Below are 26,915 nucleotides of genomic sequence, written 5' to 3'. Positions count from 1 at the left end.
GGGCGAGATGGCGGCGGCGGGCCGGGTGCTGCCCGCCTCGCCCAACTGGTACTGCAGCCGCTGCAGCGACACCAGCGCCGACGGCCGCTTCTTCGGCTTCGCCGCCAGGCACCGCATCTGCCTGCTGGATGTCAGCAGCCCCGCCGCGCCCGCCTTTTACGGTACCGTGGCGGACCGGGGGGGGGGGGCTTCGCCGCCCCCTCGCCTCACGGCGTGGGGGGTAACGGGAGGGGGGTGAGGGGGCATGGGGGGGGGATTAGGAGGGTCGGGGGTGTGTGGGAAGGCTCGGGGTGCTCACGGGGCTTCCCTTGGTTGCCGGTGTAGGAGAGCTGATCGGGCACACGGACAGGGTGGCCGCCTTCGCCTTCTGCCGGCACCCCGCGCACGGCGGCCTCTGCGCCAGCGGCTCCGACGACGGCAGCGTGCAGGTGTGGGACGCCGACAGCCTGGGCCCGCTGGGAGAGCACGACCTGCACCAGGTGGGAGCCAGGAGCTGCCGGAGCCCGCCCTTTTATATCTCAGGTGGGGGGGGGAGGGTCTCACGCTAACCCGAGGCAAAATCCTGAAGTGGTGAGGTTAGAACGGATAAATGCTTCTGGATAGGTTTTTTTCCTAGCCTTAGGTCTGCGTTGTTGTTACAACATCCTCACAAGCCAAGCGGTGGGCAGTCATCAGAGCTCTGTGATCAAGCATGCCTGTGCTTGTAGCACGTGCTCAATGCCACTTCACCCAGACCCTGCCTGCTTAAAATCTTTTCAGCAAGTTATCATCCTGCACAGGACGGGGGTAAGAACGTACACATGGACAGCTGCTGTGACTCAGGATGCTGGCAAATAAGTCAAATGTGCAAAAGCCCAAAATAATTGAAAAGGTTTAGAACTAACCCAACTGATACTGAGGAGTGCTCACAGAGTATTTTCTGCTTGTGTTCAGTGTTACATGATTTCTAGGTAGCGAATGAAAGCAGGCTGTTAGGTTATTGTTGTCTGTTTTCCATCCAAAAGAAACCGCTGCTAAATGCACTTCATTTTATTCTGTGCTTTAATTCTTTAAACGACCTCCAAAATAAATTCAGTGGCCAAGCATACTAGAGAGCTTTAAATGTATTCATTTGTCTTTCTTCAGAATGCAGTTTCAGCGTTGCACTGGTCACCCCTTGTGAAGGATTTGATTGTATCCGGTGATGAAAAAGGGATAATTGTTTGTTACTGGCATAGCAGAAGCGACAGCCAGCAATTCTTCCCAGAGCCTCGGACAATTTTTTGTCTCACTTGTTCTCCTCATAATGAAAACCTCGTGGCTGTTGGGTAAGTATGTTTTGCTTCCCATTCTTCTTCTGAAAGGTTCTTGTTTGGATATTTTGCTGCACAATTGTAAGGTTATTTTTAAGAGATTTTGGTGGCTGTTTTTTTCTTCTGGCATACAACAACTTAGAAATAACATTTTGATTAGTAGATGTACAAGGTGTAGAATTCTGTAACAATTCACAGGACCAGGTTTGGTTTTAATCCCTGAAGTTACTGAAAACTTATCTTTCTTTAATAGACTTCACTAGTGTTTGTCCTGGTACAGGTTACTTCATCTGAACAGAGTTGCATAGTTCTTATTGAGCCATTGTCAACCATTGCAATTCCTGTCCTTTGCAAACCTGAGACTGTATTGAACCTGAAAGCCCTTTAGACTTGAGAATACAGTTCTCTTGAGGGAAAACAAAGACAAGAGAAAGGAGGGAGTAGAAGCAACTTGTGGTAAAAAAAAAAAAGTTTTCCTTTTGTAAAAGCCACTGTTACTTTTAAAGTTTCTGAAAGCTGTATTGCTAATAAATTGGTGTCATTCTTGAAGCCAAATGTACTGTGTGGTTGCACATCTTGAAAAGAAGGCAGCTGCATGTATGCCAGTGCTCTGCTTGAGCTGAAGTTGACAACTATTCTCATTTTGCTTGTTATTTAACTTATCTTTCTGTAATATGGAGATAGTGATCCTGGTAAATAGCTTGGTAGCCAGGTTAGATGATGTTCCGCAAGGATCCAAGAATCTAGTGGTTAATTGAAATCTCTGTTTTTAGGTACAAGGATGGCATGGTGATTGTAATTGACATCAGCAGGAAAAAAGAAATTCTTCATAGGCTAAGAGGCCATGACGATGAAATACATTGCCTGGCCTGGTGCCCTGTGCCTGGTGAAGAAAGGTTACCTGCTTGGCAAGATGAACTCCAAGGTACGTAGAAGTGATTAATAGTTTGTGAAATGCTTTTTAGCTCACATAATATCCTACAGAACTGAATTCCTTATAGAAAGTCAGTAAGTACCTAATCAGAGGCAACGTATGAGTTCAGTTAAAGTATTTTCTGATACAGAGCAATGTATTTTCAGGTAATTTTTACAGAGCTTTGAATTTTAGAGTATAATAATTTGACTTCTATGGTATTTCCTTCAGGAGAAGGTGAAGTTCCAAATGGGGAGCTGAGTCAAGATACAGCTGCGAAGAAAGGTTGTTACCTGGCTTCAGGAAGCAAAGATCAGACCATACGAATATGGAGCTGTACTAGAGGCAGAAGTAAGTAAAATTAATACTGTGAGATAAACAATAGCAATATGGGAGAAGAGCTCCTCTCTAAGTGCAGGTTTCATTTGTAGTTTAAAGCGTGGGGAGTGTACTTAAAGCGTCAGATTTACAGGGCTTCTTTTTCTGTCTGATTTTGATGTACAAAGTCTAGATGATCCCTTTTGGTTCTGTAGGTGTTATGACTTTGAAGTTGCCACCCACAAAGAGAAGAGGTGGAGCTATTGATCCTGCTGTCAAAGAGCGTATTTGGCTGACTGTTCACTGGCCTTGTGGTCGTTCCACAGAAATTGTATCCAGCTCCTTTGGGTAAGTAGGACACGCAGCCATTTGGGTACAGACAGTAACTGTAGGTTAATTTATTCAATACTGAAGGAAGAACTGGGTAGGAAACCCTGACTTCTCCATCTTTTTCCTTTCATGATCTAGCTGGAGACAGGACAGGCCAAGAGTTAAAGTGGGAGTTCAGGCTTCTAGAATAAAATTATTTGTCCCATTATTTATCCTATAATCTAACTGAATATCAACTGCTAATGGTACTGATTGTGATTTTGCCCATTTAATGGGAGAAAATGGCATGTCAGTCTTCAATGTGGTTAAGTATGGTTATCTGTAGGGTCTTGTATATCTCTGTATAGGGACGTGTAGTGCATGTGAGTCTAGATTTAGTATGGTATTACTCTTACACTTGCAGTATGTTCATATGTGTTACCATCAACAGCCTGTGTTACTGTTTTGAAGTGAACAATGAAGTATACGCTTTGAATTTTGCAGAGGAGAACTGCTGCTCTGGGATTTGACCCAACCTGGAAAACGCAAGTGGACGCTTTTAGGATCTTCAGAAGGACAAAATCACTCCCGTATTGTGTTCAATCTGTGTTCTGTGAAGCATCAAGACAAAGAGCTGCTTTTTTCCATTTCAATGGATAGAGATGTAAGAACCCGTTTTCAAATTAACGTAAAAATAGCAGTGGCTATACAGTTTGACTGAGTGAAACTACCCCTTTTGTAGCTATATATTTTCTCCTAAAGTGGGTTGATCTCAGCATTTTATAACGTGGCTTAAAATTTGTTCTGAGCGCAGGCTGTGTGTGTTTTTGTTAGTTTGTAAGCTCAAGCTTTTACCATCATGGACCAAATGATTATGCCCCTCTGGACTTGAATGGTAAACATTAAATAATGAGAGCTTACCGTGTTCTTTCTGTATATGTCACTTTAATATGGCTTTATTTTCATTCCTAAATTCATTTACAGTACTGACTTATACAAACTAAAGCTTTTTTTTTTCTTTTTTTTGCCTTTTACAGGCAGCAGAGAGCCTCCTGTTTTGAGGTCAAAAGAGGACCATAGTATTAAAGCATAGTCATTTTGTCTGCTCCATTACAGTCTTCCAATTATTACAGTCATCTGTGACATACTCCCCTGGGTGGAAGTGGCATACATTGTCTTGAATTTGACCCTCTGACTCTTCCTCTCACTTGTGCTTTGTTTTTTCCTTGTCATACCGGTCACTACATTTACCATTCATTCTTTCTTAAATATTCTTTAGGTGAAGTGCTGGGACCTATCAACTCTTGATTGTAGCTGGACAATGCCCTCGCTCGGGGGATTTGTCTATAGTCTTGCCTTCTCCCCGGTGGACCCAGGCTGCCTTGCCATCGGTGTAGGGGACAGCATGATCCGTGTCTGGAATACTTTGTCCATGAGCAATATCTATGACGTCAAAACCTTCTGGCAAAGCATAAAATCCAAAGTTACGGCAGTAAGTGTGCTTCTGATTCCCTTTTTTTTCTTGTTTCTTCTATTCCTCTTACTCTGTTTTTCTTTTTGAAGAAAGTTTGTCTTTCCCTCTGAAGAAGGTTTTTCCCAACCAAATACATACAAAGCCAACTTGTTCCTTTTGTGCTCAATTCTTCTGGTATATAATACGTGTCAGAATCGAGCAACACGCTTTTAGACCTTTTAATAGCCCTAGAAACTTCCTTACTTTTTTGGTTTTATGCACCTTTGCGATTGTTCCTTGCTTCATCCATGGTTCTCCTTGCTCTGGTAGGGGGTTTATGACATGCACAAAGCCTGACATGGATGTCTTCAGGTTTGGTTTGACTAGTGATTCACCAGAGGCTAACGTTTGGTAAAAGGTGGCAGCCTTAGAACATGGTAGATACTCTTGTTTGTACCAAAAGATTACTCACTGTCCTATACTGTTCTTGTAATGTAGATATAAAGTAGTATTTTAATGGTTTTAGTACCTTTCATCTCGTCCCAATAACTGATCATGGGGAGAGTCTTTGATACTCATTGTGGAGTGATCAAATCAAGTGGCTATAGTTGGAAGAGTGGATATAAGGGACAGTCCTTGCTTACCGGTTTCAGTGTTTAATTTTTTGTTTATTACTTAGAAATAAATTGTATGTGGCTTGTGTAATTTCGTGTCCCTTTCTAATTTTCTTGCAGTTATCATGGCATCCAACTAAGGAAGGTTGCTTGGCTTTTGGAACAGATGATGGAAAAGTTGGCATATTTGACACCTTTTCCAGCAGGTAAGAAAGAAGCTTTCTAGTTCGTTAGTGTCAGATCTTGCTGGTGTGTCACTATGCATTAGGTGATGTGGTCATTCCTGAGGTATATGTTTGCTGTTAGATAAGAGATAGGATTAAATTAAAAGCAGTCAGATGGATTTTCAGTGTATCTTTTCATCTCTTCATTATGTCTGGTAGCTCTTAAGTAACCTTGCTCAAATTGCATAACCATCATGTCTTGGAGGTCATCAGTCAAGGGAAACTTTAACTAGAAAGATGTTATCAGAAAATGAAGAGCAACATGCGGGTGCAGTTCATCAAGACAGTTTTGTTCTGTTTCTAGTAGTGTTCTACAGAAGGTGTTGTCCATTTTCACCACTGGAATGTGGTGCTTTGATTTATTTTATTTTCATCTGTATTTCCCTTTGCTGAAATTTGATTACCCCTGCTTTCTTATATTCCTGCCCAGTGCTAAGAACAAGCCACCTCAGATCTCCAGTACTTACCACAAGAAGACTGTGTACACACTAGCCTGGGGGCCTCCGACTCCTCCTCTGTCTTCTGGTGAGTCTTGCAATGTCTCGTGACAAAGTAGGACATCCGCACGGAGCCCACAGATGCCATGAAATTGGTGTGCTTTCCTTCCTTAGGAAAGACAGCCCTATTTGTTTGGTAGCCATCCTTTCAAGCCACTAAGGATGTGTTCTGCTAGAGGAATCGTTAATAGTTTTGCAAGGGAGCAAAACAATCTGTTCTAGTTCTTGAATTCCAGTAGCTTTAAAGGAAGTAAGTGGGAGTGGAGTATACCACCTCTGCACTTACCTCAGGGTATTACAAGCAAGTAACTGCATGGACTCTGCAGTAATTGTTTAGGGTCAGATGGGGGTTCCGTAGCTCCATAGATATGTTTCTACCATTCAAACTAAACAGAATAGCGCCATTAGCTCCTCTTATACAGCTTATTTCTTTTTTCCACTGACCAAGCTTTAAAGGGAGTATAAATATGTGAGGCGATTGTACTATGGAGATATCTGGAAATGAGAGGTCATTTCAGAGGATTGTATTGTGAGAATTTCTTGCTGCCAGATCTCAGGCAATCAAAGCACATACACAGCTTTTTAAAATAATGTTTGATTTATAGTGGGAGTAATTGCTTTTGCTAAGACTGATGAAGAACATGATATATTTAGTCATTTCCTCTGTTGAATAGGAGAAGGTGAACAACCCTCTGTAACTTTATATAGTTGTGCTGGGGAAGGTATTGTTTTTCAACACAACCCTTGGAAGCTTAGTGGGGAGGCAAATGACATCAACAAGGTCATCAGAGACACTAATTCAATCAAAGTGAGTATGATTTTGTCTTTTTCTATGGATCTGTGGTAACCGTGTCATAGTTCTTGTAGCCCTGTAGTTGTAGGTTTCTGAATTTGCATCCGTGATGAATCTGTAACAAAAAAAAAATATATAAAACCCTCAGTCTCCACGGGTGAAACTCTTTAGACAGTTTATGTGTTTGCCACTGAAAGAGTCTTCTCTTCCCCAGTGTCAACATGGGACATCTGTTCCTGGCATCAGTTACTTACTGTTCTATTTTTCTTCTATAAAGCTGTACATGGCTGTTTAAAATAATTGGTTTATACAGAGCTTTCCAGTTTCAACACAGCTGAAGTAATATCCTGAGTAATGTCATAGCTTAGACCACGTGGTGGGCATGCATGGGTTAACTACCTCAGTTTCTCTGGTTCTTTTGTTGCAAACATTAACTTTTTCATTTTTTAAAATAAACATAGCAGTAGGTAAAGGCATTCATGATTCTGCATGAGTCTATTTCCTGTTACACTTCTGCTAATGCAGAGCAGTTGGTGATAACTGACCATAACTAGTTCTCGGGTATGATTCAGTCATTTCTTAGTTGAAAGGATAAAGGAAGTGAAGTGGGTTAAGTCTTCAGTTGCTGTGAGACAGCATAATTCAACTGAAGTCAGTCAGAATATACTAGATCAGCTAGGTTGTGGCTTCATGCTTGAGTAAAAGACTTGCTGGAAGTTAAGAGACTAATGTCATAAGCAATGAAATAATCATTTTTAGGCATCTAAATCACAGTTGTACTGCAAGTCACTTGCATCCAGATTAGAAAGAATAGGAAGAATTACAGTAAATATTGATTTCTTTTGAAGGGTGGTAGAATTTTCTTGGAAAGTCTGGGGCTTTCTAGGGAGCCTAAGGAGAATTGAGCGTTAATGTCTTACTGGAAACCAGACAGACTTCCTTTGAGACGTTCCACCAAACGGATAAAAATAGTCACTGATTCTTGCATCATTTTGCAGTCCTTAATTGCTCGAGCTTACGTCACTGCTACATAACTCAGCCAGCAGTTTTGTGACTTTGATTCTGCAGGCTAATTGTAACTGTCCAGTTGCTGGTCTTGTTCTGTTGAATGCATCCAAGAAGAGACTTAAGAGTTTGTGTGCTTGTTTCTAATAGTTGTGTCTTCTTTCTACAGCACAAACTGCCTGCACGCACAGAGATTAGCTGGAAACCAGATGGCAGACTCTTGGCTCTTGGCAATGAAGATGGGTATGTTTTGCTTGTAGGTTAAGGTTGTGTATGTGCCGATCCTGAGTCGAGTCACTCTAGTGAAGCGAAAGTACTTTTGTTATCCTGGTTTGTCTCTTTTGTTTCATTGCCAGTGTGCCTGAATTGTGATAATACAGCATTCTTTGCTGATGTTTGGTTTAGTTGCTTGTGACATTGATCCACAGCATCGTGTTAAGTAATTTTTCAGGGATCTAATCTGACTGAAACACACTTTCTTGGTATATTAAACCAGGGTGTGACTTGAATCAGGAAAAGAAAAACTCATTTAGCTATTCTTTTTCATGGATTGTTGTTCTTATGCAGGATAACAACAAGAAAAAAATCCCATTTTCACTGACATAAATTTCTTACATTGCTGTTCTTACATTTCAGGTCAATTGAAATATTTCAGGCTCCAAGCTTGAAGTTGCTCTGCACTATCCAGCAGCATCATAAACTGATTAACGCTATTCGATGGCATCATGAGCATGGGAGCCAGCCAGAGCTGAGTTACTTGATAGCTTCAGGCTCAGTCAATGCCACTATTTATGTGCATAATCTGAAGAGTGTCGTAGGTAATAGTTTGCAAATTATATTCCAGGTCTTGGCATCTTGTTTTGCTTTATTCCTGGTTTGTATTGCCAGCCATACTTTATAATTTTCTTTGTTCTTTCAGAGAACACTTCAGAAAGTCCTTTGACAATAACAGAGCCTTTTCGAACTCTGTCGGGGCACACAGCTAAAATCACAAGTCTTTCTTGGAGTCCCCACCATGAAGGCAGATTGGTATCAGCTTGTTACGATGGCACTGCACAGGTATTTGCTCTACAGCCCCTCAGAAGTGTATTTGTTTTGCTTTCAAATCATCCGTTCTGCAGTATTTTTGAACCCAGCTGACTGAACAACAAAGCTTTTGTGAATTTAACTTGCTTAATTACTGCATGTTTTCCCTTGGCAACAATCTTATTCTGGATAGCTGAAACAGAGAGATACATTTTGCCTTATGTTTATTTCTGGTTTTCCTACACACTGCACAAATGAAAATGTTGCAAAGAAGGCTTTTAGTGCAGACCTATGAAAATTTGTAAAGGGAAGCTGGGCAGTGGATATGTTTTTGTGCCTCACAAACTGATTTTTAAGTCCAGTTGTTATTGTTTTCATATTAGCATTTTTGGATCTTTAAAAAAAAGAAGGATGCAGATATATCATTGCGAACAAAGCAAGCTCTTGAGTTTTCTCCATTTACCTATTGGTAACTGAAATATATCTGTAAGCTCACTAATAAAGAAGATCATAAAATGCAAATCACTGAAGAGGAAATGCAGAGTTTTAAGGGAGGAGGAGACTTCTTGAGTAATTTGGTTTCTTTCTGGTTCACAAGGTATGGGATGTTATGAAGGAAGAGCCACTCTGCAACTATCGAGGGCACCAGGGCAGGCTACTGTGTGTGCAGTGGTCACCAGTGGATTCGGATTCTGTTTATACTGGAGCTGACGACTTTTATGTTCACAAGTGGTACATCTCAAAGCAGGAACATACACGGCCTCCTCAGGGTAAGTATATTCAAACAGAAGATCCTTTCCTGAAGAGGATGTGGGAGCTGGGGAATAGAGGGTTGCCATGAAATGGTAGTAAAGTTTTCTTTGTTGAATTCAAACCTGCCTGCTACCCTTTCAGGGATAAACTGTCCAGTTTTAAATAGAGTTGTATCCCTATTGGAAAACAAAATGTTGATTTTGGGAAGCAGACAGCTTGTACACTAAAAATCTCTACAAATAATGTGAAAGTAATTTTTGTGACCTTTATAGGCAAAAAAAGTATAGAATTAGAGAAGAAAAGAAGTATCCAACCAAAAGTCAAAGCCAAGAAGAAGAAAAAGCCTATAGGAAAGAGTCCCGCCAAACAGGATCTAAGTGATGCCGTGAATGGAGATGAGAGCATGAAGGATGTATTGCTAGAGGAAAATGGAGTGTCAGACCCTGAAGGAGAAAAAGAAGCTCGGGAGATGGAGTTGCCTGATAAAGTTTCTGCAGCCGGTAATAATTAAAGTGTCTTAGTTTAATGATTCCCAGACTGCTCAGCCTTCAGAGCATCAGCAAGCTTAGTACTTTCATGCAGGATTTTGTCATAATGTTGTTCTATTGAAGTAGTCCACTTGAAGGAAATAGAAAAGGTGTTCTGAAATCATAATTTTATAAACTAGTTTGGGACTAGTTGTCTTTAAATAAGAGATTCTGGACTAATGAACAGAATTAACCGTGTCTTGAAAAAGTGTCATTTTTGATCAGTGTTGCCTTCTGATGATAAGTCTTGTAATGATAGACCTTCATTAGTGCCTTCTGACATCTTACTTAGCATTCTGACAGTTCTGTAACATTTTCTTATTATTTACTTTCCCTAAAATGCTATTAAGTTCTATGGCAAAGCAAAGCTTACTTTCTTTCTATTTTTAAATTATTGTTACAGAATGTGTATGTCAGGTATCTTGCTATGGGTTTTTTCCTTTTTCAATCACTTTTTTAATCACTTAACTCCACAGTGTCCAAGGATACATCTTCATCTGCGTCTGAATACCCTCCATTCAGTTTGTCAAAGCCTTTTGTTACCCAGAAAGCTACTCCTGTGAAAAAAGATCCACCTAAAGAGAAACCAAGTTAGTATGTTTCAGATTGTTTTGATGCGGGACTGCTAGAATGGAGTTTGGCAGTAGCTTCACTTCTTAATGAGACACCAAAAAGTGGTGGAGAAGGAGATTCTCTTAAAATCTCTGTAATATTTCAGTTTTCTTCTCTTATTTTCCCTGCTTGTCAAGTCAATTGGTGTTTAATGTGGGCTGAGATACTGCCTTCTAGTTGCTAGTTCTTGTCCAGGCAAGATGGGCAGAAAAATAAGCAAAATGATCAGTGTTCAAATGTTGGAATTGTCATAAAAGAGATGCAGGTGGCACTTGAGAATCTGGTTTTTATTTTCACATGCAAGGAACAGGGTTGTTTTGGAGTATGTCTGAGAGTTCTGCTATAGACTTGTAACTGTGCAGCGGTGACTAAACTGTGACTGATTTTTCAGCTTTTGATGCCTCTCTGAAGAAGAAGAAACCTCGCTCTATTCTACCCTTCACCACATCCATGGATCACAGATCAAAAGATGAATTGCATCAGGACTGCTTGAGGCTGGCTACATGTCTGAAAACCAAAGGTATCAATCTTAAACTGCAGCTTCCTCCATCTGATCAACTGGGTAAAATACTTAGGGGGTAGGTGCTCTAAAATATTCAGAAGTATGTGTCTAAGGACTTGCTTTGGACCACTAGGCATTAACTTCTGGAAATCTTGGCCTTTGTGCGACAAGTTACAGTCTTCTATCTTGCTTCTCCTGAAGTGTTTCAGCATTCTGTAGGCACTCCAGACAAGTTTTGTGTAGGATCCTGTATATAGTAGAGATGGAGGTAAAATTGTTTGTAGAGCTGCAGTTTTTTTTCACTTTCAGAAGCACAATACATGCAGGAGAAAAGCCGCGAGGGAGATGTTTTTATTCTCACAGTATGGTTCCATAGACTCAGAGCATGCAAGGGAACTTGCTATGTTTGATTTGGAATAAATGTTCTGCTCACACATAGTCCTTCTAATCAAGCTTAGGTACAAATTCAGAGTAATGATCTGTGAAAGTGAGCACTTGTTAAATCTCTATACAGGTAAGAAAGTGGAAGATTCAGATATATGCAATAGTTGAGTGTAGTGGAGCAGAACAGTGACTTGGCAGGTCCTAGTTCCCTGTGTTGTATCAAATCTTGAATGTTCATTCTCTTTATCTGTGTTAGATCATAATGAAGATGTGTCCCCTGACCTCGGGGATCGTATCCACCTGGGGCTGTTCGCAGACAGAGCTTCTCTGCACAACATGATTGATGTGGAAGGTAAAGCGAATAATGAGACCAATTTGACATTGTCACTGTGACATTCAAGGAGAAGACAGATTAGGAAAAACGCTTGAATTTTCTTCACTGCAGATTACAGTGTAGGTTTGAGAATGCAGGTCTTTATGAAGAGAACAAAAGACTTGCTTTTCCCAAACAGTTTTTATGGCTTTCAGATGCAAATCTGCAATGTCTTAAGCCAGAACAAATTCATTTTTGCCACTGTATTTTACAATGGTGAATAATGCTGTTGCACTCATGCCGATAAGTAACTAGGAAGTGTGTTTACTTCAAACAGGAAAATATCACTTGGAGAATGGGCATCCCGAGCTCTTTCAGCAGCTCATGTTGTGGAAAGGAGATATGAAGGGTGTCCTCCAGGCAGCTGCTGAGAGGAGAGAGCTGACAGACCAGCTGGTAGCAATCTCGCCTATGGGTATGTTTGTTCTTGTAACACTTAAGTAGATTGAATTAGCTGCCAAGGGTCACCTCATTATGATTTCCTGAGTTGGAAACTCATGATTTTTCTGGATTGGAAAGAAGTTGCTTCTTTAACTGCGTGATGGCAAAAGTCAAACACAAATCATGCTTATGACAGAGGAAAAAGACCACAAGCGCCCCTAGGTTGGTATAGCAGAAAATATAGTGCTCTGGGACTTCTCAGAGGAGCAGGCTGTGCTTCCAAGGATAAAGTTGGTACTTTGACACGTGTTGCAGTCCCTCTGGCTTGCTGTTGATTTAAATACGCTTTTGTATTTACTGATACTGAAATCTTACAACTGTGTTCAAGTCCAAGCTTTTCCCTGTCTCATTTCCTCAGCTTGTATTAGAATGATTAAAAAAAAAGAGAGAGAAACTAATCTGGGGTGGAGAAGAGTTACGTGTTGAAGAAACCAGTGATGATGTCAATCTTGCAGGAATTCTTCCAGTTTTAAAACTTTGCATGTAATTGTATTGCCTTTTCTTTTGCAGTTGGATATCAGGCTTGGGTTTGGACAGTAGAAGCCTTCGCAAAGCAGCTGTGCTTTCAGGAGCAATATGTGAAAGCTGCCTCCCATCTCCTGTCCATCCATAAAGTATATGAGGCTGTTGAGCTCCTGAAAGTGAATCATTTTTACAGGTTGTTTTATATTTATGTTTAGATTTTTGTTATTTTCTAGTGGGGTAGATTTCCTTTGATGGTTTGATTGTGAGGTACAGCCATTGTGCTGTAACATCTGCACTGTGGAAGCTGCATGAGAGTGTTTACAGAGAAGTTACCAACTCTACACAGAAGTATGATGTAAAAAAATTACCTACTGCGCTACATTTTAATGATTAAGACACAATAACTGAAAAAGAATGGAATAAAACAACATAGTTCTTCTTTACTCTGAATTAAAACATTTTCTGTAGAATGTTCCCCATGGCGGATTGTGTAGCCAGATACAGGTATTATCGGTTTGGGGTTTCTCAAAGTGTTGGGTGCTTTTTAAATAGGAGATGGGATCTCAAGATGTAATGGCATTGGTTTTCTGATCTAGTGAGACAAGTTTTCTTTTTTGTTCATGGACATAAAATACTTAAGGCAGTTTCTTTTTAAATGCGAGAGAAACTTCCCTTACAAAAGGAGGAGGTATTTGTTTTTTATACAGTCAATCAACTTTTTCTGTCTGGTTTCTCTTATGTGCATTAGGGAAGCAATTGTAATCGCTAAGGCCAGGTTGCGTCCAGAAGATCCAATTCTGAGGGATCTCTACATGAGTTGGGCAGCTCTGTTAGAGAAAGATGGTCATTATTCCATGGCTGCCAAATGGTAAGTGTTACTGGTAAGAAGACAGAATTGGTTTAATACCTGAAACAAGTTGTTGACTTTTTAGCAGTAGGATCTGATAACTGGCCTGTTCATTATTTGTCTAAGGTGCTTTCTGAGGTTCTCACTAGACTCCCTGTAGTGTAGTATGAAAAGAAGCACCAGAGGGCAGTTCAGAGCAGAAGGCCCGAATTCCATACTGTAGTGCAGCCACCTCTTTTCAGAGTCATTAGTGGAAGTCTTGGGAAACTAGTCTAGCAAGACTAAAATTAAGATGTATGCAAAAAGTCTGTGTGAGCATTCTAACCTTTCCACTGGAAATGTGCAGTGCAGCGGTTGATCTTGAGTTTCTTGTTCCCTTAGCTAACATCCTAATCAGTGGGTCCCCCTCCTCCAGTCAGAGTGTTTCAAATTTGTGACTACCAAAATTACTAACTATGCTTGAAATATTTTGGCCTGGAATAGTGTGGTGGCTTTGCTTGATGTTGATTGCGGCTTTGGCATTTTTGGAGTGTTCACACTTCTGAAAAGATTCAGCCGAAATCCGGACAAATGCGCTAATCTTTGTCTTTGAGTCTGTTTTGTTGTATTACTCTTCTAAGCCATGCATGGCGTGTGTGCCGCCATCCAGACCAGTAGGCTGAGCCACTTTCCCTCTGGAGCTTTGCATTGGATCAGGCACCTCTGTCTCTAGCAACCTTTTTTAAAGCAAAGTGATGAGAGCTCTGACTCCTTGTGGAAAATAAAAGTTTATGTTCATTTGTAAGTTTGTGCTAGAACTATTGCAATACAGTTTCTAAGTGGTATCTTAGTACTAACCTAAGGTCAATTTGTTTGTATCTCTTCAGTTATTTGGGAGCTTCCTCACCCTATGATGCAGTTAAGGTGTTGGCAAAAAAGGGGGATGTGACATCCCTTAAAGCCGCTGCTGAGCTTGCTCTGTTATCTGGAGAGGAGGAATTGTCAGCAAGTTTGTCTTTCAGATGTGCCCAAGAGCTGCTGTTATCCAGAAACTGGGTTGGAGCCCAGGAGGTCCTTCAACAACAGAAAACATTATTTGTGAGTCTGGTTCTTTCCTTTCTGCTTCATTTTAGCATTGTCTCTCTCCAGATTAGCTTAATTTTGCACCTCTTCCCATATATTAACAATCCACAGGAAATCCTGAATGGATTTTGCCTCAAACTATTTTGCTAAAAGTTTGTGCAATAACACTTGAAAAATAAATAAATAAATGCATATTTGCAGAGGAAAGGGGCATGTGGTGAGGAGGCACATAGATAGGCTCCATGCATCCTAAGTATGTAAGAGAGGTAGTGGAGGTTTTTCTGTTTATTGTTTTTTTGTTGTTGTTAATGATGTATTGCAGTTTTCTTACTCAGATTTATTTTAATTTATTTATTATCAGTACATAATACTAATCAGAAGAAAGAGGTAAAAGGTGGTGTTCAGCGTCATTCAGAGTGAATGTGCTCACTGTAACTCCATCTGCTATTACAGGTTTAATCCAGGAATTCATTGTTGTGTGGATTGTGAAGCAGAAGGTTACTTTACTCGTTTTGAGGCTTCCTTCTGACCTTAGAGCCTCTTGGTCTGTCAGCGTTTTTATTTGGTAGCTGCTGTTGTGAAGCACCATCACCAGCAAGCCGCTGCTAGCCACATTTTTAACTTTGACTGCTTCTATAGTCAGTAAGGGATTGTTTTTTGTTTTGCAACAGCTCAGTGCTTTTTTTTTTCCTCTTTTTAAAGGGGCAAAGACTTGTTTTCTGCCTCAACGAACTGCTTTGCAAGTGCCTTAGTGAAAGAAATCCCTGTAACCGAAAGAGCCCTGTGCCTCCCTGTTACCACAGCTGGGAGCTGAACAGAGACGCCTCATTTTTTGACATGGTGATAGAAGTGTGGCAGAAGGTGTTGGGCATGAACACTGCTGAAAAAGCCACGTGTGCACGGGAGCAGCTACGCAGCATTGAGCATCCTCCTTCTACCAGCAACACCCACCCAAAGCAGGTAATTGGACTTGGATCTGTATACACGCTAAGCCTCGCTACGGCATGTGCAGTAAAACACAGCCACATTGTGGTGTTGTGTGAGCTGTTTCCAGGGGACTGCTTTCTGCATCCTGCTAAAAGATGAGGTTATAGTCTGAGAGAGGTAGATGACAGGCACCTGGGGCAGCTTCCATACCTACCAGTTTGTTTCTGCACAGGGTAAGAACGCACATATGGTGTCAGTGATGAGCACTGAGATCACTGACGTGCTGGCTGGGTGGGAGTGACTGGCATAGCTGAGTATTCTCAGCGGTGATACGGGGTTTTGTGTAGAACTGTCAGGAGAAGCAGGAGTGCTTGTCAAAATATCCTGGAGTTCAGAAAGTCTGGTCATAAGCTGGTGCTCCTGCAACTCTCTGACCTCAGTGAGTCACTGACCTTTGATGTACAAATTAGTAGGACACATGCAAGCACAGTTGCTGATTATTACAGTGACAAGTCACGTAAAAGTGCTCTGATTTCCTACATAAACTATGTAAATTGCATCATTGTGGAAATTGCTTTTGAGCAAGTCATGTGCTTCTGGACTTTTCTGTAATGGTTTTAACCAGTGAGTCATTCGTGCTTAGCAGTAAAATTATTCATTGTGCTCTCTGCTGCTTCCTCTAGGTGCTTTTCCATATCTCCCATGACCTGACCCTTGCAGCACTGAGCTATCAGGCTGCCGCTTGGGATGAAGCAGTGAAAAGTATTCTTGGTGCTGTGACCCGCAGTTACGATGCCAGCAATTTTACTTTGATGCAAGAGATTTGCAGTATCTTCCTTCCTGACGGTAAGTCTTTTCTAGTACATCTCCTGGCACTGACAAATAAGGGGATCTTCAGAGCTATGTGCCCATTATTATTACTAGGCATAATATCAGGAGTAAGATATTCCCGTGTATAAGGAAACTTGGCTTTTAGCAGTGTACTGCTCCCATGCTGAGTTCACTTCGTTGTCTATGGAATCAGGGTGGTGCAAGGGCCGCTGGGAGATGAAAATTCTTGACTGGAAGGAAGCTCAGCAATGTCACCCAGTGGTGGTGACGTTAGAAATCCAGCACGCTCTGATCTGTAAGGGAGATGGGCACACTGGAAAGCTCTGTTCCTCTCATAGTTAGAAATCACTCTGGGCTGTTCTTCCCTTTCTTCTCCAGAGCATGCTATGCATTTATCCTGCAGCTCTTATCTTATAATCTATTTATAATCCTTTTTTTTTTTTTTCATTATTAGGCTGTGAGAACCTGAGAGACAAACTGGACAGCACAAATTCTCAAAGCATGGCTGCTTGCAGAAGTTTAGAGGGCTTCGTGGCTTATGGACTGCTGTATGATCTGTGGTGGAACCCACCCAAAGATTCCACCATCTCGCAAAAGACTGGTTTGGATCCTGTGCTGTGTCCCAGTGAGCAGACAGCTCTTGAGCAGAGTTCCATTTCAGGTCCCTCCTCTCCTGAAGATACTCCTGATCAAACTGCAACTAAGATGGACAAAAATCTCAACAATACAACTGAATTTCAGAGATGTGAGCCAGGAAGTGACTCGAGAACTAGCTCAGTAGATTGGGTAGACAGACAGTCAAAACTGAATGGCTGCAAAGTGCTTCTTTCAGAAGTGACTGCTCCTTTACAGAACACACAGAGAGATATAGCTGAGGTCCAGCAGATTTTAGCAGACATGATACACCAGCATCAGCAGCAGAGGAATGATCTCCAGGAAAGCACAAACGGAAGTATCCAGGAAGGCAACCTGCCGCAGAGTTCGGAGAATGAATCAGATAAACCAAGCTCTGACAAGAGCCAGATAAACTGGTAAGCTTTCAGAACGGGAACAAAGAGTTTGAAAGGTGTTGCTTTTTGTTTGTGCAGCGGGTTTCTTGTTTAGCTCAGATTCCCTCTAGTCTCAGGCTCATTGCCCAGGGACACTTTAACATACTACTGCTCAGAAGTTTTGCATATCCCAGGAGCACCACCACATGCATGAACTTAACACAGCTGAACACCTTTCTGATGCACAGGCTGTGTTGATACAGTGAGCAAGCAGGGCAACTTGAAAAGGGGAGGATAATGAAAAGGACAACCATGATCTAACAGTTCTGTCTCTTCGTTGAACAATTATTTGGGACTTCAGCAAGAAAGAACTAGAGGGTTCTTGTCTAACCCTCTCCTGTGCTCTGACTACAGTAGGGAGGAGGCTATGTGGTCATTTAAGCAAAACAGTAATCCATTACACCTGCTCTTTTCTTGACAGTAAAGATGAAGTAAAGGAAACAATTACCCTCCCTGAGCTAACGAAGCGCCTTCTAGAAGCAAAGCAGAAACTAGCAGAATTTCCAGACAGTTTAAAGGTAAGTTTTCAGAAGAGGTGGCATGGTTCTGAAAGAAGACAGTCTTTTCGTAAGGGGAGTCTCATCATATAATCCTCCCCCCCTTTTTTTAACGTAAGGTAAGGAGCAACAACTTTCTTTGTGCCACAGTTGCACTCTAGGTTTGTAAGATAAGGCAGCAGAGTAAGACACCTTTGGTGCTAGCAGTGTAAATACAGACTGGCTCACATATGTGAGCAGAATTATCCTCCTTTTCACTGGAATCATCCTCCTTTTCACTGACTTGATCCTATGGCAGCTTTGAGAGTTCACACGTCTCCACGCTGTTGGAGAGCGCAAATAAAACTTCTCACTCGGATATCCTGGCTGAAACTCTCTGATGGGATTACTTTTAAAATACTTGATACTATGTTTGCAAAAACAGTTTTGATAGTTGAGTCATGAATGTCAAGTATAAAATGACCTGTATTGATCAGAAACTGCTGAAACCACACCATGTGCTGGAAAACCATCTCTCCTAGTCTGCCTTGTCCCCTCTCTTCTCTAGTCTGTTAGATAACTGAAGGTAATCACAGTGATAGTGCGTAAGGCAACAAACTTGGTTATATGTGCTAATGTCCTAGAAGAACAGGAAAAAAAAAAATCTGACTGTCTCTTCCAAGGCTACACTTTTTTTTTCTTTTTTTTTTTTTTCCAGTTCTTTCCCTTCCCTGATGTCCTGGAGTGCTGCCTTGTACTCCTTCACATTGGATCCCAGTGTCCTCCTGAACTACGTGAACAGGCATTGGATCTCCTCAGGAAACACGGTACTGCTACCGTTTACAAGAAGGCTGGCAGGAAGTTCTTGACATGACGTTTTGAGACCAGGCACAGCTCCTTAGAGCTGCCCTCAATTGCTTAACACCAATTAACATCACCAAGGCTGTTCTTCCTTCAACCGAAGGTTTGTTTCTATGGATGTGGTTATTGATGACTACTAGTTTGGATAAAACTACAAAAAAATCAGGTTTATATACAGACACTCATGGTCATCAACTACTACTGAAGAGATTGTTGTTAGAGAACTCAAAAGCAGTAGAATGTGGCCTTGAAACTGTATACAGGATTTTTGTATTGTCTTTTTTTATTTGTTGGAAGTTAAGCTAAGGAAAACTCTTGGAATTTATGTTCAAGAGAAACAGTTTTGAGCAGCTATATCAGTCTTTCAGCAGAGGAAGAATAGGAGCCACCCTTCGGAAAAAATAATGGTTCCTTTAAGTAGTCTGACCCTACAACCAGTATTGTTCTTAAAAGCATTGTGAATTTATTTTCCCTCCTCTAAATAAAGTGTTCTACAAGCAGGAATTGGCATTTGATTTGATGAATATAAATTAATGTCAATCAAGGGTGAATGCATTAAAAACAAGTCTTTTTGTTGTTTTAAGTACAACATAAATTGAACATGCTAGATAGAGCAAGTATTGTGTGCTATGACTTAAACCTTGTGGAATGAAGCCAAGTATACAAGTTAAAAGGGAAGGCAAGAGTTGTTACAGTTGATTCCAGCATAACTGGCAAGAGATAAGGGACTTTTCCAGGTCAGGAAAAGCAGAAGTACCTGTTCCTGACACTGTCCGTGGCTGAACTTTTTTTTTTTTTAAGCTATAGTAAGGGTAAATGTGAGGTTCTAGTAGGTTAGTAGGTTCTATAAAGGTGCTGCAATTTAAGCATCTGAAGTGATCCTAGATTATGGAATCTTGAACATTCAACATTTTGACCAGTCTTAGAGCTTACTTAAGGCTTTTCCCATCTTAACATAAAAACTAACTCTTCCTCAAAAAGCAAGCCTGTAAAAGCCTTAGTGAATATAGCATCTTAGTAATTTCTAGAAGCAACTTAAGTACAGCAGAAAAAAATAATGGGATAGGAGGTCACAGATTTATAAAGTTGGTAAGTACAAAGATTTCTCTTTAAAAAAAATACTAAAATCAAGAACTGTTCTAGATTCTTGTAGTCAGAATGCAGACTTGATACTGATACAGTTCCTGCTTCAAGGCATGTACAGCATCAAAACAGTTCAAATAGCAGTAGATAAAAGTAAGGGGTCATACCAAAAGATTAATCCACCTGCAGAATAAGCTGGTGATTTGAATTTGCTAAATTCTGTACGAAGCACTTAAAAACCAGGAGGGGGAGCTACTGCTTAACCAAACAGCTCTCCTATTAAGCAAAACAACTAGTCAAGATGAAGCAGTAAAACTTCACAGGAGCAAAATGGATTTGCCATTTCAAGTGGCTAAGCTGCACTGAAATAGTCCATAATTCTGCATCCTGTGCTGACAGAAGAGCAAAAAATGAGTATGAGTACATTTAAACTCAAAATTATTGTATAGTAGCTGACAAAAGTTAAAAGCCGATTTTATTAAGAACTACTGCAGTAGCACATCATAAATAGTAAAAGAAGGAAGAAACTTGAGCATCTTCCCTCTCTTGGATGCAGGTATCACTAATTCAGATTACAAATCCTCAATTCTGAGGAATTTTAGTACTTGATGGAAAAATCCAAAACAAGGCCCGTTTTAAAAAAATTTATTTTACAAAAGTTAAAAACAAGTACTATTTACAAGCATTTTAAATACCAGCTCTAAACCTTCACTCCTAAGTAAGAGTTAAGCTTGTTTAAAATGCATTTTACGTTTATCATGTCCAAAAGATTTAAAAAAAAAAAAAAAAAAAGAAATGCCATTACCAAACTGTTGGGGAAGAAAAAACTATTGTAGAATGGCTTGAGTTTTAAAAGTCAGAACCCCACGCTGTTCTTCCATCCTCTAGCTGCTTTTCAGCTGTTTATAATGAAAAGGAAGGGAGCTACTTTGTCACTTCTTAAGCATATGGTAAAATTAGGGACTGGAGAAGTAGGGGAGAAGAGGGACAAGTGTTTATCCATCTGCTGAACTAGCTGTGTTACAACAAGAAGAATAAAATTTGTAGGTCTAGCTGAAGAAGACTGAAGTCAGAATACTGGTCCTGTCAAGAGGTCCTCGAGCAAAGGTTAACTTAATCTACTTCCAGAACAGTTTATTAATGCCTGTAAGAACTAAGGCAAAGCTCAGTATGAGTCAAACCTGTACCATACAGAATTAGAAACTATGGAGCAGATCAAATCAATTCCAGTAATATCCATCCCCAGTGTTGTTAAAGCAAATCTCTGAATAGTTTTAGCTGCAAGGATCATTTTTAATGTCATCCTTTCCGAAACCTCCGCAGTGATCAAAGGGAACAATTTCCACAGGCTATACAAAGATAAAAGAAGCAAACCATGAGGTGAAGCTCTGACCCTCACAACATGCAGAAGTTTTAAAATAAGCTTTCTAAAGCACAATTTGCAAATTCATGTGCGTGTCTGTGTCCGATTTCATTGGATTTCCAGACCCTTAGCTTTACTGGATATTCTACTCTTAAGTCTTCCTTGCAGATTCTGTACAGTATAAAGAGGAAAAAAAAGAGGTATACACAGTTTCTGTCTTTTGCCCTTCGTATTAAAAAGATGGCAAATCACAAATGCTGGCATTAGGAATTCAGTCAACTCTCTCCTTCTGGGTTTCAAATGAAGATGCAGCTCTTCATTCAGCAAAACCGAAGGCCTTCTGCAGACTGTGTACTTTAGATGCCTTTTGAAACACTCTTAGGGAAAATAGTTGAGGACAGCAGCTGCCAATACAGTAACCATGTTCTGCTGAGGGGTACCCACTTGTCATGGCTGCATGTTGTTGATAATAGCCAAAATACTCATTTTTTCTTGGGCTGAGTCCACATCTTCATTTTGTTTCTGAGCCACTCCGGTGCCAAGGCCATACAACCGCCCACAATACTTTGCATCATCGATCGTATCCTCAAAAAACAACTGCAGAGGGGGGAAAAAAAAAAAAAGAGGCACAATTAAACAGTTCCTGTTCCTTCCTAAACTGGAAAGCACCTAACCTTAATTAAGGAGCTTGTCTGAAGTCAGCCACCTCTAGGATTCAGCGTGGGAAGTAAAATAAGGACTGGAAAGAAGTACGAACAGAAAAAGTGTGTGCCAATATCAACATTTCCTATTATTGACATTTTGAAGTGCGGCAGCCACAAGGCTCAAACAAAAACCAAAAAAGCCAATGACATCAGTTGTATTGGCATTGATGGATAGGGACTGGAAAGAGAACCAGAAAGAATAACGCACTACCTCTTTCATTCTGAAGAATGCCATTCCTGTGAGAAGAGAATCTGATCCCGCCTGGTGCTGTCTTCCAATTCGCTGCAAATCCAGCTGATCTGCCACCTCCTGAAGGCCACCCTGCAGTGAAAACAGACCAGACTCTGTTTTGTACGAGCCCTGTCTTACCACAATTGCCACACCTCTCCAAAACACAAGTGTAAATATTGGAAGCAGTTTCCAGCAACACGCGCCAACTGTGAGTGAACTAAAATGGTAAAAATCATTCAAAAATGCAAAAATACTCTCCCTAAATTTAGGTGCCTTGCTTTCCTGCTGCAGATACTCAAAATATGACTGCATATTCACAGATTACAGGTGCTGCACCTTTCCCACCCTTTCCTGAAACAAGGCTGTGATTCAGTAGATAAATTACTTTCTACCCTCTGAGTGTCTACCAGATAATCAAGTCACGCACTAGTTCGTGTAAAACAAAATGCTCCACCTTGAGTAGGAAAAAATAAAGAATACTGAATTACAGCTGCCCTCTGAAATTAGCGATACACAAAGTTACGCAAATGTCCCCTACACGATAAACATACTGAAAAGCTTAAAACTGGGAAGGCAGCATCTATTAGATACGAACTTAGCCTAGGGGTGTGTGTGTGTGTGTGACTATTCGCTTTGATACGCACTCCAGCTTAGAGACAATATACGTGGCAGTTCTGTCATTTGCCTTACTGCCCATGTGCAGCACTGATATCTACCCAACGCTTGTTTGCTGGGGAGACGCAAGTACCTTGAGGTTTTTGCAGCTCTTCATGAGGTACTTTACATCGTAGATAGATGGAAAGAAAAGGTTCAAGATATGGAAAAACTCGTGTTCCTCTTCTGGCAACCTGGAATCTGTCAACAGCTTCACCATGTAGCCAAAGTCATAACCACTGAAACCAAAAACATACAGAACCTAGATAAACAGGCAGCACCTGTACTCGTCGGTACTAATACCACATTTTTCACAACACAGTAGTTTTCAGTAGGTTTGGAGTTTGCTTTTTAATATCCTATAGCTTTCAAACCTTAACATATTCTGATATTCATAAAACTCCAGACAACATGGAAAAGCAGGAAACCCCCTGAGAATCTCTTCCCACCTCCTCCTCTCTCAAGTCCTTTCACTTGCAGTGATACCAAGGACAAGAGGCTTTGCAATCAAGTTGCTTGAAATACTGCAAGAAAGATACCTTAACTACAGAGTTCTTCCTCTGTGCATACACACAAGATGGAAACTGAGAAGAACACCAACATTTAAGGCAGAAGAAACAAACCTTACTTTGCAACGCGCACAGGTTAACAAGTTTGAATATGACTGACAACACTGACACCTTTTTTTCGCCATAGAGGCGGACTGTAACAGCAAATGGATTTGCAAGCAGCGCATACCCAAAATTCAGACCACAGTAGGTGCTAACATAAGTGGTGCCACTTCTTAAACTTCGCCTTCAACTTTACACTTAAGAACTGCAGAGCTGCTAAATCTTAAAAATCTCATCATTGTCCATAGACCAAAGCAGCAGTATTTCAGCCAAAAAGAGATTTCATACCCTTGTAGCATCAGTGATTACCTCCGACCTACCTGTGAAACGACAGCCATTTCACACTGTCACTAAGGACGACCCCTGAAGTCATGAGCAACTCAGCAAAATGCAGGGTATCGATCCCTTCTTCTTCGTGCTTCTGGAACTGCAGCCCAGAGCTTGCTAGGAGGTCTATGGAATCCTGAGAGTACATATCTTCCCTGAAGGAGAAAAGCAGCTTTGCACTTGAAGCACTAACAAGTCAGCCCTTTCAGAAAAATTCCCCACCTGCTGCATTTTGGAAAACTGGAGTGACCATTAGGCTCTCTCTCCGCATCTGTCTCTCTAGAAAATTCCTATCAAATCACTTTCAATATGATCATTGCACCCTCCCACATACAAAACAAGCTGTTCTGAAATCTTAACTGGACTGCAGTTAGGATTTACACTCCTTATAACAAGATTCATCCCCTTGAACAGCTGTGACAATTCCACTGTTTTTTTTCTTTAGATGCCAGTTTATATTTTAGCATGGATCTGCAAAGAGAGATTCTCCTTTTTGCTGAAAACAGCACATCCATTTCTTTTTAGCAGGAAGAGATGGATTTAATTGTTTAAATGATTATACAATATAGAGAGACAGATACAGAAAGTGTATAAAGTTTAAGACCATAACATTTTTCCAGAAGCCAAATTTAGGGCACACAGAATTACTGGGCATAGGCTATTTATGAAGGGAAAGGGTATTACAGACAGTATTTTAGAATGGCTTTGACTTCCAGAAATATTGCAACTCCTGTCATGCCAAAATAGGGTTCCATAAAATCAGAATCTGAATTGTTACTGCTCAGAACCAACCACCGATGACAAACACACGGACGGGCTTCTGCATTTCCCAAAGACAAGCACCACTTCAGCAGCAGTGGGCAGACTATTCCCTAGCTCAGAAGACTCACGTAAGGTTGAACTTGAAGTTAAACTGCCAGGTGTTGATCCCGGAAGGATATTCTCCTTTCTCATTTGTGAAAGTCAGGCCCAGCTGGATAATTTTCAGAAGGTCAACATTGCACCGAAGGAGCTGATACTGATAGTCGATGGAGCTGCGGAATTCACCTATTGGCCTTACAACAACCCCCGGAAACTCTGTGTCCTGGGAAAGAAGAGCAAATCTTATTTCATCACTTGTTCCACCAGGAGTATGTTCAATTCCACACTTGCAGGTCTCAACGCTGCATTCTGTGAATCCTTCTATAAAAAACTCTTATTTTTAATCCTGTTTCATATTCTATTACGGATACTACACTGTTACAAGTGTTCTTTCATTTCCATCTACTATGTGAAAACTCTTTTACTTAGGCAGTGATTGTGTGCTATCTTTGCTGAAACCCAAACTTTTAGACTATATTTACTCTTAGATTACATCACGTAACTTCTACAGCATACACGAAAACTTTCATAAAGAACCCAGTGCTGCATATCTTACAACATTTCTCTCTTGCCCAATGTCTTTGTGTGTCCACTCCTACAACACAGCTATTAAAACAGGTGATGAACACTCTCAGTGAGATGAAACAGAACGCAAATTGAAGCGAGAGAGCTCACTTCCTATCAGCATATGGCAACAAAAGATTCTATTTACTTGCACAACTTTGTTCTACGTTGGATTTTACAGACCCTGAAGGGACGTGTATTTTTATGCCACACTTTTATAACAGACTTCTCACATCTTTAAGTTTAGTAACCCCAATCAAAGTTGGCATAACTTACAGTACCGTAATTAAAAACATGTATGGAACTGACCAGCTCCTGCCAAGTGAGTGTAGGCTATTAAGAGCAGAGAATCCTTCCAACCGGAGGATATTCTGGTCTTCTTAAGTAAAACCTCCTGGAACACACTGTCATATCTACAGCCAGAATATTTTTCTTCCACAAGAATCAACATCTGACCACACCAGAAAGAGACACTCCTGCTAACGAGCTGTCACTGGCAGGTTTCTCTTCCTACAGTTCTGCGTCAGTTTCCATAGCCAAAAGGGGAAAGAAATTCAAAGGACAAATACGGCGGCAGAACACTAAAGACTTTGTACATCTGACCCATTCCATTTTCTATTGCATAGGCTAACACACATTGAATGACTAAATATTAAATTAATCCAGTTGTTTCAGGTGGTCTCTCTTTCCTGCCTATCAGTCAATCTGAACACGACATATGCACTACGTTCTGGAAATGAACATGAACAGCTTTCTAGTTTTTCACCACTTCTAGCTTAATTTGGTCAGGAACAGGGGAAATCGTTTCTTGCCCAAGAACCAACTAAATCCCCTTCCCCACCCAAAACCCCTTCCCTGAGACAAGCAGATCACGTATAAAACATTTACCATCGCAATGTAGCTGTAACTTAGCACAATCTCTCGGATTTTCCTCATCTCCTCTTCCAGATTGTTTGCCCATACTTCGCAGATAACCTGGCTGTTCTCTGCAAGGGCTGCAGGCATTTTGCAGCGACCAGGGCAAAGACAGCCGGTGAATTCAGATGGCAGGGCAGAGCTGCAAGCTGCACGATCCAATCAGCGTGCTGTGCTAAACAGGTAAAAGAAATCGTGTTTTACATGAAGATCTCCGTGAAGGAAGGAAGGATCTGGCAGAGCAGCTCATGCTTCTGTTTGCACCTTCAGACAGCCCGCGTGAAGCTTGCAAGAGGATTTTGGGCATTTTGTGAGCCTGTGGACGCGGTGAAGAAGAAGCCGAGCTAAAGCACGCCGGGCACACGGGTAACAGGGCAGGTACCGGAGCCCCTTACCTGCCCCCTACCCCACCCCGCACCGGGCTGAGGCACCCGCGCAGACAGCTCGGCTTCCCCCGGAGCGCCCCGCCGGCACCGCGCCCGCGCCAGGCGCCCCGCAGGCCGCGCCGAGGCCTCTCACCGCGGGGCAGAGCCGCGACAGGCCCCGGCCGGGCCCTTCCCGCCCCCACGCCCCGCTTACGGCCTCGGGACGGCCCCGCGCGAACGGCCCGGCCCCGGGGGAGGCTCCCGGGACAGGCCCGGGGGGCTCCGAGGGGTCCCTGAGGGGCTCCGAGGGCTCCCGGCCCCCCCTCACCTCCTCGCCGCCGCTGCCCCCAGGAGCCGGGCCGGGCCCCGCCCCCCCGCGGGCCGCTCTAGCCGCCGCTCCCCCCGCGTCTCGTCTGCTCCGGGCTCCCCCATCCCCTCCGCTCCCCTCCCCCCACCCCCGCCGCTACCTGCCCGGAAGCCGGGGCCGGGCCCGTGGCGCACCGCGCAGGCGCGATGAGGCCTCCCTCCGGGCCTTAGGCGGGATTTCCGGCTCGCCCTCCCCGGATCTCGCGAGAAGTGGGTGGGGAAGCCGCGGCGGCGGGCGGCCGCGCGCGCGCCGCAACGTGCCCTGCCGCGCGCCCGCCGCGCGCGCGCCCGCAGGGGAGGGGAGGGGAAGGGAGGG

The 26,915-nt window shown here is 42.0% G+C and overlaps 2 protein-coding genes across 7 annotated transcripts; one reads left to right on the top strand and one right to left on the bottom strand.

Moving 5' to 3' along the window:
* Window positions 1-7: 7 nt before the first annotated feature.
* GEMIN5 (gem nuclear organelle associated protein 5) lies at window positions 8-19,055 on the top strand (the record flags this gene model as incomplete). Of its 2 annotated transcripts, XM_083798619.1 has the most annotated exons (28): window positions 8-161; window positions 325-479; window positions 1,126-1,307; window positions 2,066-2,217; window positions 2,437-2,556; window positions 2,739-2,871; window positions 3,337-3,496; window positions 4,112-4,324; window positions 5,020-5,105; window positions 5,554-5,648; window positions 6,295-6,428; window positions 7,588-7,661; window positions 8,055-8,236; window positions 8,338-8,477; window positions 9,043-9,214; window positions 9,470-9,697; window positions 10,201-10,314; window positions 10,728-10,856; window positions 11,479-11,574; window positions 11,873-12,010; window positions 12,547-12,694; window positions 13,250-13,369; window positions 14,215-14,425; window positions 15,113-15,370; window positions 16,021-16,183; window positions 16,623-17,199; window positions 17,639-17,735; window positions 18,412-19,055. In XM_083798619.1, the coding sequence occupies 28 exons, from the start codon at window positions 8-10 to the stop codon at window positions 18,565-18,567; spliced, it is 4,587 nt and encodes a 1,528-aa protein (XP_083654745.1). In that variant the 3' UTR covers window positions 18,568-19,055. The 2 variants fall into 2 exon arrangements, with proteins under 2 accessions (XP_083654745.1, XP_083654746.1); XM_083798620.1 differs by lacking the exons at window positions 8-161; window positions 325-479 and adding an exon at window positions 576-786.
* A 1,211-nt stretch (window positions 19,056-20,266) lies between these two features.
* Window positions 20,267-26,880, bottom strand: CNOT8 (CCR4-NOT transcription complex subunit 8). 5 transcript variants are annotated; one of them, XM_083798628.1, is made up of 7 exons: window positions 26,701-26,880; window positions 25,842-26,043; window positions 24,419-24,612; window positions 23,522-23,683; window positions 22,685-22,829; window positions 21,916-22,026; window positions 20,267-21,597 (listed from the first exon to the last, which is right to left on the bottom strand). In XM_083798628.1, exons 2-7 carry the CDS (start codon window positions 25,956-25,958, stop codon window positions 21,448-21,450), a joined length of 879 nt encoding a protein of 292 aa, XP_083654754.1. In that variant the 5' UTR covers window positions 25,959-26,043; window positions 26,701-26,880; the 3' UTR covers window positions 20,267-21,447. The 5 variants fall into 5 exon arrangements, with proteins under 5 accessions (XP_083654754.1, XP_083654755.1, XP_083654758.1 ...); XM_083798629.1 differs by lacking the exon at window positions 26,701-26,880 and adding an exon at window positions 26,562-26,692; XM_083798632.1 differs by lacking the exon at window positions 26,701-26,880 and adding an exon at window positions 26,562-26,582 and having other exon boundaries at window positions 25,842-26,038.
* Window positions 26,881-26,915: the final 35 nt, after the last annotated feature.

Source organism: Anser anser (assembly GCF_964211835.1).
Source record: "Anser anser genome assembly, chromosome: 14".
Classification (NCBI taxonomy): Eukaryota; Metazoa; Chordata; class Aves; order Anseriformes; family Anatidae; genus Anser; species Anser anser.
Note: the sequence above shows the minus strand (reverse complement) of the source record. Positions and strands in the feature narration are given on the sequence as shown.

Coding starts and splice junctions, on each gene's coding strand:
- CNOT8 (XM_083798628.1), bottom strand. CDS start 25,958: ATGCCTGCAGCCCTTGCAGAGAACAGCCAGGTTATCTGCGAAGTATGG. Junction 22,027..22,684: donor AGAGCTGCAAAAACCTCAAG/GTACTTGCGTCT, acceptor TTTTCACTGCAG/GGTGGCCTTCAGGAGGTGGC. Junction 21,598..21,915: donor CATTCTTCAGAATGAAAGAG/GTAGTGCGTTAT, acceptor CCCCCTCTGCAG/TTGTTTTTTGAGGATACGAT.